Raw genomic sequence first — 11,680 nt, 5'->3', positions numbered from 1 at the left:
TCATTAAATATTTAATTAAAATTTCAATTTTTGAATTCTGGTAGTAGTAGTAGGTAGCTTTTTGCTTATATAAAGAGACTTAGTTCTAGGTTTTATTCATTTTAATTTAGGTAATTTATAATATTCAAGTTTATTGCTCTTAGTTTTTTGCTAATTGTATTGTGAGTGTTCTTTAAGAGGTTGGCTTCAACCATCTTATTAAATGAGTGATTGATTCAACTTATTAAGATATTTTTCTTGTAGAATTTTATTAATCTATCTTGAATTGATTTTATTTATTAATAAATAATTCTTATGGCGTTTAAGCAATTCAATCTTTATTTCAATTACCTCGGTTAACATTCACAGGTTGAATGTAAATCAAATAAGAAGAGTTTGTTAAGAGTTTTAAAATTTTGAATATTGATATTATATGCAGAATTTTTTATCACAATATTGGTCTTAGGTTCTAAATCAAAAAATGTTTAGCAACATAAGAAATCAAGAAGAGTCTTTATCTTTTTTTTTCATGAATTTCTATCAGCATACAATTTTGATTAACTTAACGATTAGGTAGTTATTGGTTCCTCTATTGCATTTTAGACTGCAAAATAAAGCACATTAGACTTAATTCTAAACCATTAAGATGCCAATTGCAGTCCTATAAATTGTTGTTATTGTAGTGAATAATAATAGCTTTATTCTTGGAGAGGGAAAAAATTCCAAAGCTATAAGTATGATCTAATACCTTTCCACCAAAAAATAGTCTTTGTTTATTCTAAAACATTTTAAAATATATAATTATTATGCTTCCAACCACTTTAAAATACTCCAACAATTTCTCCAGTTAACAGTTCGAATCCTTGTAGAAGAGTAAATTTGGATACTGACAAGAACATTTAAAAAAAGAAAAAGAAAAACAGAAACTACAAGACAGAACATACAGAATAAGCAGAGGATATTCCAACTAGATTACAAAAACATCTCAAGTCTGAAGTAGCTAAATAAACTTCCACGTTGTTTGGCTCAAAATTCAACTGCTTCTACCACAAGAAGAAGATTAACTGAAATTTCAGCAAACAAAATGGAGTTTGATTTGAGCTTAAATTTCTTCCTACATTTCTATGTGACACTGGATCTACCTGTTGAAAATGAAATAAACCTAACTTCAATTACGTTTGAAAATACCAAACCCAAAAAAAAAAGAAAAAAAATCAATGCAAGAATGAAGTCTACCTGTTATATAGTTCGCTACCGCTGACTTTTCTTCCACAGTCCACCTATCCTTTTCAACATGTTCCCGTTTTTCTTCTTGGGTGACTCGTCATCCATATCGTCTGAGTAAGGTGAACCAATATACCCAGTTAATGGGCTGTAGGAGTTGTCAAAGGTACCAGTTTTCTCTACATGTTTCCCATTGTTTGTTGTTGAGAGCATAGCAGCAGCAGCTTCTGCTGCCTTCCTCCATTGATCTGACTGCACCTTTAACCTCCTTAGTTCACCCTCCAATTCTGCATTGGTTGCCTGGGCTGCAACTAGCTGCTCGGTAAAATGTGCTACTTTTCTGCTACTGTTATCTGCTTCCTCGGTTAAGGAGTCAAGTTTCGCCAAAGCCTCCCTCTCAGCAGCTTGTGCTGCTTCTACTAAAGCTATAGCTTCGTCATTGACTTTATTACTCTCCAGCTCCCTCTTCTTAATTTCCACCTTAAGCATTTCATTGTGATCACTTGTACTATGCAGCTCGATGTCCTTCGCCAACAAACTGGCCCTCAACTCAATCAGATCTGCCTCTAATTTCTTCACTTCTTTCACAAGTTCAGATTCCTTTTCACTAGGCTGGTCTTTTCCCATCTTCACATTCAATCCCTCATTTTCCTCCATGATACTCTGCAATTCAGTTTCTTTATCCATCAGGTTTGCTCTCAACTCATCAATGTGAGCTTTGGTTTTCTTTAATTCTGCCTCCAGTTCTGCCTCTCTTTGGCATGAATCTGACTTTACACGTTCAACCTGTTCATAAGCACTTCTAATTTGCAATGTTCTCCGCATGTATTCTTCCTGGTACCTAGTCTCTGCAGCATCTAATGCAGATCTTAACTGTTCAACTTCAAACTTCGCAAAATTAAGCTCCTCTTTGAGCTGGTCCATTTCCTTCCTCTCACTATCAAGTAAAACTTTGAAATTATCTGGAGGATCCACTGATTGTTTGCTCGCTCCACCAACCAGATTTGCCTGGAGTTTACTTACTAGTTCCTCCAATGACTTAGCTTGCATTTTGGACTGCTCAAACTCCAGTGATATAGTGTTGTACGCCTCTGCTGCTTTGTTGTTATTTGCATGCAACATTTCTATGGTTGCATTTGCTGCTTCCAATTGCATTTGGGTTTTGCTAACAACTTCATGAGCCCGAGTCTCAGATTCCTTACAATCATTGAGCTCAGTTCTCAATTTTTCAACAAGAGAGATTATTTCGGAAAGTTCAATTCTTAGGTTCTGAATCTCAACATGTGCAGATTCTGCATGCTTACTTTGGACAGCTTCAGATTCAGCAACCTTGTTCAACTGAACCTTGAGCTTCTGGATTTCACTCATGGCAGAAGCCAATGCAGCAGAATCCATTGAATGCTGCTTTTGTACAGCTTCAAGTTCAGATTGCCATGCCCTATCTCTATCTTGGGAGATTTTCCGAAGCTCTTCAACCCGTGCATCCTCAGAAGAAGTAATCTCCAGCAACTGCTTTCGAGATTCATCAAGCTTTGCTGACATGACTAGAACCTGCTTCCTAGCCTCATCAGCCTCCTGCTGAGCTCGCTTCTTTATTGATTCAGATGCATTCAGTTGTTCTTTTGCCTTTTTGAGGTCCTCCTGGAGTTGAGTAAGCTGGGATTCCAGTTCAGATAGCCTTCCTGGCCATTTCTTAAGCTCACAAAATAAAACAATAGGATTTTAGGAGGGTAGATAATATTTAAAACATCATACAGAGAACGGCTACATTTCAGTAAGATTGTCAACTGGAATGAAAGTTTTCCCAAATGTCTGTAACATAAGAATAAGCAGGACCTCATCATAAGTGATGATGAAATACCTCTGTTGCCTGCCTTCGTGGTGATCGGCGTTCAGTGACTTTAGGACTTCTATCTTTCAGAGCCTTACTAGCTGCTTTTGGAGAAGGAACTGCATCAGAGTCCGGTCCTGGTACCTTGAGTTGGCGAGCAGTTTGAGGTGTTGTCGGAGATCTCCTCTGGGGCACTTCTGAAGAGCCCGTCCTGCTCCAATAATCGGTTGTAAACAGTATGCATAAGCAAAGGAACATAATAATCAACCAAGCACAAAGTAATTTAAAGGAAATATTCGAGATGCCTCACTTTACTCAATTTTAGCATGAGCACAAATCATTTCATCAGATTCAACACTTACCCCTCAACGAGTAATTTTCTAACGACATTATATTATTTGCCCTTTCCATCTATTTACAGATACCAAACTAATGCAGTCATACAAATGCAGCAAAAAGGGCAATAAATTTCAATAAAATCCATATTTCAGAATCTTTGTTGCTGACTGACAGAATATACAAACCATGATACTGGTAATAAACAGATTTGACCTCAATTTATATTGAAATTCCCTTGCACTAGCAGATATCACGCAATTGGCAACCTAAATGGCCCAGTTCAAACATCTACTTACATGAAAGGTAATAAAATAGTTGTATCAACCAAGATATTGCATCATACAGAACCTATTGCTTAAATGTTTAGTATATCATAATAAGTTCATGAATCACAGTAACAAATCGCTTAATCCATGAGAAGATTTACGTGGCTTAACTTGATAAGCCACCCCAAATTAGTAAAAGGCGTACAAAGGTTGAAAGCTAGTATACAGACTGTCATTAAGTTTGAAGAAACACTGTTGACCATTGACCAAAAACACAGACATAATTGCTTAAATTTGAAAGGGAAAAATTAGATAAAAACACAATAGAAAAGCACATAATGAATGCAATGTTACCTCGCTTTTGGTGTCTGCATTATTTGCCAATCCTGCTCAGTTGAAGTGTTAAAAGGACTCTTCCAAACCCCACCTGACCCACACTCCTGCAAATGTTCAGAGAAATCTTTGGCTGAGAATGCAACATAAAAGAGTATATAATACATATACATACAAGATGCCCGTTCATAAAGACAAGCCATCCTGAAACAGTAAGTGTGCAAAGCCTAACAAACAAACAAACAATAGAATCGCTTCAAAGAAACTCCACAGAAACTACTCCCACTACCAACAACCCAAGCCACAGAGAAGAAAGAACATTTAAACAAGAAAAAAAAAGGAAAGTTGCTGCCAAGACAATTCATTAAATATGATTACATAACCCATCTTTTTTCCATTATTATCCAAAAGAAGAAAAAAGTCATCTTCTCCACGTACCTTTCCCCTCCTTTTACTCCAGTACTAAACTGAGTTCCACAGACATTATTGAAGCCAGTGTCCCAGCAAGATATAAATGATAGTAAAAGCTCATAATAGTCCATGAAGTATTGCTACTTTTTCATTTGTAGCACACAAAAGATCCCCATCAAGAAAACTGGTCTTTATGTTTCTCGGGAACATTTTGGTGCAAAGCATACTCCAAGACTACACGTCATTCTAGCATAGAACATACAAATCATGTTTCTCATAGTCAACATCTTTCTGCAAATTGGAAAAAGGAATTAAATATATTCCACAATTAAAAAACTTTAAAAGAGTCAATAATCCTCTTCATCAAACTTATGTTATTAAGAGTGGCTAATTTCTCTCGTCTCACACACCCAACTTAGTTTGTGGACAATTAATGGTGAATGGTAGCAACAAAAGGCGGAAAAAGATAATATCTTTCAAGACATGGTGAACAATAGCAAGAAAAAGAAGAAAGAAACTCCAAGAATCATGATTGCAGAACCTACTCTATAGCACAGAAAATCAAAAGGAAAATGTTAAAAATTTGAGTCTCACATTCATTTTGAGCGAAAATGATATAGCTGGTATAAATGACAAAAGGGTATAGAATTAAGAAAAGAGACAAGATTTGGGGAGAAGAAAAAAGAAGAAAAGAACAATAATGAGCGAGTTAAAAACAAAGAAGGGTAATGCTTAAATCCATACAAACTCCACCGATCCTGAAGAAAGTTGGGAACCACACACGACAAGGAAAAAAAAAGTGTTGAAGCTTGAAACAAACCTTCAACTTAAGGCAAATACTGCTGCTAAATACAAGACATGAAAACACTTATAAAACCTTTAAAAAAAAAAAAAAAAAGAATCAAGTGGGTCTTTTCTCTTCCTCCTTTTCTTCTTCTGCTTGTTGAAAATAAAGGGGAAAATGTTTAAAACTAGGAGCTTGGAACCCAAATGCTCCTGGAACCAAAAGAAAAGTTTAAAAACCCCACATTTTCATTCCAAGCAGAAATTGGACATCCTTGACACATTAAAAGAGGCCACAGTTTTTACAAGAAAAAAGATAAATAAACACATAAGATAGAACCCAAAGCTCCATTTCTGAGAAATGAAGTAAGTCTCACCATTAACTAAAAGGAAGAAAACAAAGAAAAACTTAAACACAGAGTAAGAAGACAAGCTTCGTCAGTGTTGCCTCTTTACCTGAGAAAGCTTGCTTGGCTTGGAACTGTTAATACAAGGAGAATACCACCCTTTAGAAGCAACCTAATAAAGAAAAAACTTGCAGTATGGAGCCAAACATTGCCTTAGGGACCCCATTACTGTAGCTTCTGCTTGGGCGGCTACTCTGCTCAGTTCCCTACTGTTCCTTCCACTCTCTGGCTCACAGGGTGTTAATTGTCGGTGGTGGAGAGGGTCAAGCAGATGGCCTCACACCGGATGGTGCCACGCTCCCGCCTCACGCGCTCCCCACGCTCCAAATCACGTGTCATTTTCAGTTCGTTATAACTTTTTAAAATTTTGGATTAAGATTCTAATTGATTTTTAATTTTTAAAATTTCTAACTTAGGAATATTCTATTCTAAATCACTCTCCATATTTCAATCAATTATTAATTATTTCCTCTACTGAACTTTTTATATCCAATTAATTAACTTAAATTATTACATAAGCGCGACATAAGCATTACATAAGCATGGAATAATTTTTGTAGTATTCAAAAAATTCACTACTTTTTTTTACTCAGGATGCAATTTGTGCAAGGAAATAAATTAAGTGTGTCATATACTATAATATAATTTATTAAATATTTATTTACACCTGGATTTTTTATTAAATTTATAAATAAATATAATTGAGAATAAATTGAAACGTTAAAAATCATATAATATATATAAAGATTACTGATCAATTTTAAATTAGAAATAAAAATTTAAAATTGAAAGTATATTTTTTATATAATTTTTTTTTTCAAATTCTTAAAATTTAGTTTTTGGGTCGTTGTTTGGATTGATGACTACTAGTTTTTGAATTGATATTTGTCTTCACTGATAGAATGTGATGTGAATCTTTCTCATTAAGAAAGTAGCGTGAGATGTTTATCTCCAATTTTCAAACACACACGTACAAATATATTCATGATCCAATACTATATTTAAAAAATGTATTAAGATTGGATTAATTAATTAACTTTCATATAAACCAGTCAAGCTTTCGGTTTATGCCCAAAAAGCTGTGTATATGTGTGTGCGTGTGTGTATATTTACATTGTGCGAGATTTCATTAAGTTAATTATATGTTATATTAGAGTTACTTGTAACTACTTGTAAATAGTAGTCACAAATGAAATTAATTACAAATATATAGTTTGGTTTATAATTACCTGTAAGTTAAACCATATGTAACCATGTGTAACTATATATATAAATATCTCTCCAACCTCAATTAGTGATAGATCATTACTTTCAACAAATTCACAAACTTGAATTCTTTCTTTTCTCTCATTTCCTGAGCAAGCTTCTTTTTTGTTTACACCAATTTCACTAAATCTTCGCCTCTTTATGATAGATTTTGTTACATTTTTCAAGTTTATTATAAAATCTAATATGGTATTAGAGATTCTATTGTTCTTTTAATCGATTGGTGCTCGTGGATGTACTACGAAATCATAAGTTTTATATTTTTATATCTTTGTTTGTCAGAAGTTGAAGATCTTATTGTGTAAACACTAATGGATATGTCCATAAATTCATATTTGTCAACACTGAAGAAGCTATTATGAATCCTTTCTATGCATCCGAGTGAGAATCCTTCACTCCATCTCACTTTAACTATACTCACAGGTAATAACTTTCACTCTTAGTCTCGCTTGATGCAACTAGTTTTGACTTCTAAAAATAAGTTAAATGTTTATAGATGGATCTCTCCTTGTTTCAAACAAAGATTAACATTTGTATAGTGCATGATAACAATGTAATACTTTAGTTGTTTTTTGGATAATGAGATAATTATTTCCTTCCATAGCACATAACGCAATTCGAATAGAATATATAAAAGATTTAATGGAAGGATCTGTATGATCGATTCACATAAAGTGACATAATGCATGTTTCTGACCTTCAAGATGAGATTTATTCTCTAAGGCAAGGAACGTATTATGTTACTAAGTGCTTCACTCGGATGAAGATTTTGTGTGATGAATTCTTAAATTTGAGACATGTTTCAGTATGAGAGTGTGAATTGAGATATAGATACAATCTAGCTAATACAAATAGAAAATACTAAGAAGAGGATAGAATAATGTGATTTCTTAAATGGCTAAATGAGTCCTTCAGTGTGGTAAAGTCTCAAATTCTACTGCTTGAACCTCAACCTTCTTTAAATAAAGTCTTTGTACTAGTTTTGCAACATGAGTGAAGTCCCAGTGCAGGAATCTCTACGCAATATGAATCTAATATATTGTACGCAAGTAAGACTTTTGGTCAACAACAAAAAATGACCAGTACTTACAATTATGGAGTTAATTAGGAGAATAATGTTAGAGCCAATAATAAAAGGCCAACTTGTATACATTATAGATTTGTTGGTCATACAATGATAAATGTTACAAGAAACATGGTTATCCACCGAGCTACAAACCTAAGTCAAGGAACATATCCAACATCAATCAAGTAAGTATTCAGTCGACAAAGAATAATTCGAAGCTAGCTGAATATTATAGGAGATTCAACTTTCAATATAATATTTTAGAATGTTTGCCTTTTTCCTTCATTGAGGAACAATACTAGAAGCTCCTAACCTTAATTAAACCTTCACCATCTACATTAGATGTTCCCTAAATTAACACTCTCGCAACCAACTTTTAACCTATTTCACAACCATATACTAGTTTTCTTTTACTTTATAATACTAAACTAAATAGTTGGATCATTGATTCTGGGGCTATCGATCATATAGTTAGTTTCATTAAAATGCTTGATTTTGATAGGTCAGTAGATAATACCTTTATTAAACTACCTAATTCTTAAACAGTATATGTTACATGTATAAGTGATGTCTATTTAGTATACTTTTGTTCTTCGTCATGTTTTATATGTTTCACATTTCACCCTCAATCTTATATTTATTAGGGAATAATTGTTGTATTATTTAGGATGCCTACAGCCAAAGGAATATTGGTATAACTAGAGAGAAGAGTGGGTTGTATCATCTTGATGTCAATTAGATCGAAAATTTTATCTCTACAATTTTTTTGTTCAAATTTCTCCTTCTTGTTTTTTCATCTATTATTACTGATAAAAGTTTGTGTCATTTTTATCTTGGTCACCCTTCCACACCTAGACTTCAAATTCTTCATCAGATAAATAAATCTATCTTACTTTCTTCATCATTTGTATGTGAAATTTGTCACTCTAGTAAACAAAAATGTCTTCCTTCTTTATAAGAAATTAAATCGATCTTAATCATTTTGACCTAGTGCATTCTAATATTTAGTGACAAGTTTTAATTGTTTTTTTATATGGCCCACATTATTTTCTCACTGTTGTTGATGACAAAAGCCGAGACACATGGTTGTACCCTATGAAGAGTAAAGCTAAAGCAAGGAAACATATGGTTAATTTATTTGCATTTATGGAAACACAATTTAATGCAAAGATTAAATATGTTAAAATGGATAATGGTAAGGAATTTAATATGCTTGAGTTTTTTGCTGCAAAAAAAAATATACATAAGTATTCTCGTCTATACACACCACAACAAAATGGTGTGGTAGAGAGGAAACACCAGCATATCATGAATGTAATAAGGTCCTTAAATTTCCAAGCCAGTTTAATTATGAAATTCTAAGTAAACCGTGTATTGCATGCAACTTATCTAATTAACCTTATACCATCTTCAACCATAAACAATAAAGCCCCTTTTGAGCTTTTATTCAATTAGTTTCCAGTATATCAGCATCTAAAAGTCTTTGGCTATTTATGCTATATTCTTAATCTTGGCCCTGGTAAATCAAAGTTTGATAGTCGAACAATTAGATATGTTTTCATTGGGTATCCTTCTTGCATCAAAGAATACCAAGTGTATGATTTGCAATCCTAAAAATTCTTTGTTTCTCGATATGCTAATTTTATTAAGCATATCTTTCCTTTTGCTTCTTTACATAACAATTCTTCAATTGATTTTCTGTGACCTCATATAGATGATCCCATGACATATTATAGTGATAATACTTGGCCTATTAAATTGCAAAGTACTGAAAATCATGAAAGCTCTCAAAAGACAATTTGGTCTGATACTATACCTCACTCTTTATCTTTTAATATTCCTACTAATACATCATTTGATTCTTCATCTAGTCATATACATGAAAACAATACTCTTGATTTAAATGACCATTCAAAACTTGTTCATACTAATATTTTGCCAAGAAAATCTACTATAAATAGGAAATAACCATCTCATTTGCATGACTACTATTTGTATGGTCTAAAGTCCCTAGTCAGTTCCAACATACCCACTCCTAACTATATTTATAAATTTTTATCTTATGATAACATTGATAAAAACCATAGGTCTTTTTTCCTTGATGTATCACAAAAAGTAGAACCCAAAACATATAACCAAGCTATTAATTTCTTGTATTAGAAATAGGTAATGCAATATGAATAGAGACAGTAGAGGATAATCAAACATGGGATTTGGTTCCTTTACCTTTAAATAAAAAGCTTATTGGATGTAAATGGGTCTACAAATAAATAGAAGAGTGGATGTGATAAGCATAAAAAACATCTTTTTCATTTATTTTGAATGCTTAATTGAGCTATTTATTGTCTAATTTGAGTGATTTTGTTTGTTTTGGCGCAGGTTGAAGGATAAATCTCAAATTCAGAAAATAGTGCAACAAGGGCAGACTCTTTGCAGAAGTAGCTGTCAGTTCTGGTATAAGTCTCGGACAAGGCGTGAACCTCAGCAAAAATAGGAGATTTTGGCTCACACACAACCAAGTCTTTGACAAGGATAACACTCCTATAGTAGTAGGAGGCACCAGTTCACACGTAGGCGATCCTTGGGATATTGATATCCCAATGTGCTTTTAAATTTAAAAGAAGATCATGTTACAACAGGGAATTGGGAAATCAGATCAAGTAAAAGATAATTTTAAAAAGTAGAAATAAAGCTGAAATCACTGTGAAAACCCTATCTTCACAAATGGATACCTTAATCCTTTCAACATTTAAATAGAAAGAAAATAGAGAAGAAGGGACGGTGCCAAGAACAATAGCAGATTTTGGTTTTACGAATCATTCTTTCTTTCTGTAATCACTAAAATAATCTTCTATATATTTAACTCATCATGAACGGCTGATCAAACATTCTTTCCAGTTAGAGATTTAATCAAAGTTCCAGTTGGGATTATGAGATCTAAACTATTTTCATTATTGTTGTCATTTAAGCTTCAATATTTATATATCTCTCTACACAAAATAAATTGTTTAAACAGGTCCCGTTAAACATTCAACACAACAACATATAGTGATTCAAACTCCTAAATCTGTAATCATTTTGTTTGTTTGATGATTAGTGGTAAATTGGTTTCATACTAAGGAAAATATATAATCTAGTTTGAATAAATCACGCGATTGAATTCATTGATTAGAATTAGGTCTTCGTAGCTTTTAATGCTGTTATAAACTAAATTCTAGGATCGTTTCTAGAGTTGTTTAGTAACAAGGATTAACTAATGAATGTTTCTTAGTTAATTTAAGATTAAGAAAAGATTGGTTATTAGGAGCATCTCCAAAAACTAGAATTGGTTTATTGAAGTTTGAAGGAAACAATCATTGCATTAATGATCAATCTTATAACTGGAATCAAAACTACTTCTTTGATTAGAATCAAATCATAACTGCTTGTCACTTTAATTACTTTCTGACAATATTCTCTATTTTCAATTTTAAGTCTCTTTGATTAATTTATTTCCTCGTATTGATTTAGAATGAAAACCCCCAGCTTTTAATCCTTATTCACTAGCCATAAAAGAATAGTGGATCTCAATTTCTTGAGAATTCGACCTTATTCACCATTACTATAAATTTAATTTATTATTAAAATAGAAAATTATTTTTGGTAGATTCGACACCGATCAAATTTTGGCACTCTTACCAGGGAATTGAAGCAATTAACTTATTTATTTTTTTATGATCAGGTCTGATCGGGGAGAACCTCTTCTTTACAATCCAGAAATCGAGAAGACCGCCAA

The 11,680-nt window shown here is 32.9% G+C and overlaps 1 protein-coding gene across 7 annotated transcripts; it reads right to left on the bottom strand.

Annotated features, from left to right (window-relative positions):
* Positions 1-920: 920 nt before the first annotated feature.
* RIP2 (ROP interactive partner 3) lies at positions 921-5,826 on the bottom strand. 7 transcript variants are annotated; one of them, XM_088209628.1, is made up of 6 exons: positions 5,623-5,826; positions 4,411-4,674; positions 3,994-4,079; positions 3,065-3,245; positions 1,216-2,901; positions 921-1,121 (listed from the first exon to the last, which is right to left on the bottom strand). In XM_088209628.1, the coding sequence occupies exons 3-5, from the start codon at positions 4,011-4,013 to the stop codon at positions 1,231-1,233; spliced, it is 1,872 nt and encodes a 623-aa protein (XP_088065754.1). In that variant the 5' UTR covers positions 4,014-4,079; positions 4,411-4,674; positions 5,623-5,826; the 3' UTR covers positions 921-1,121; positions 1,216-1,230. The 7 variants fall into 7 exon arrangements, with proteins under 7 accessions (XP_088065754.1, XP_088065755.1, XP_088065753.1 ...); XM_088209629.1 differs by having other exon boundaries at positions 4,411-4,629; XM_088209627.1 differs by lacking the exon at positions 4,411-4,674.
* Between the last annotated feature and the right edge of the window lie 5,854 nt (positions 5,827-11,680).

The sequence above is a fragment of the Carica papaya genome, chromosome 8 (genome assembly GCF_054855325.1).
Source record: "Carica papaya isolate Zhongbai chromosome 8, ASM5485532v1, whole genome shotgun sequence".
Classification (NCBI taxonomy): Eukaryota; Viridiplantae; Streptophyta; class Magnoliopsida; order Brassicales; family Caricaceae; genus Carica; species Carica papaya.
This window is presented reverse-complemented; position numbering and strand designations above follow the sequence as displayed.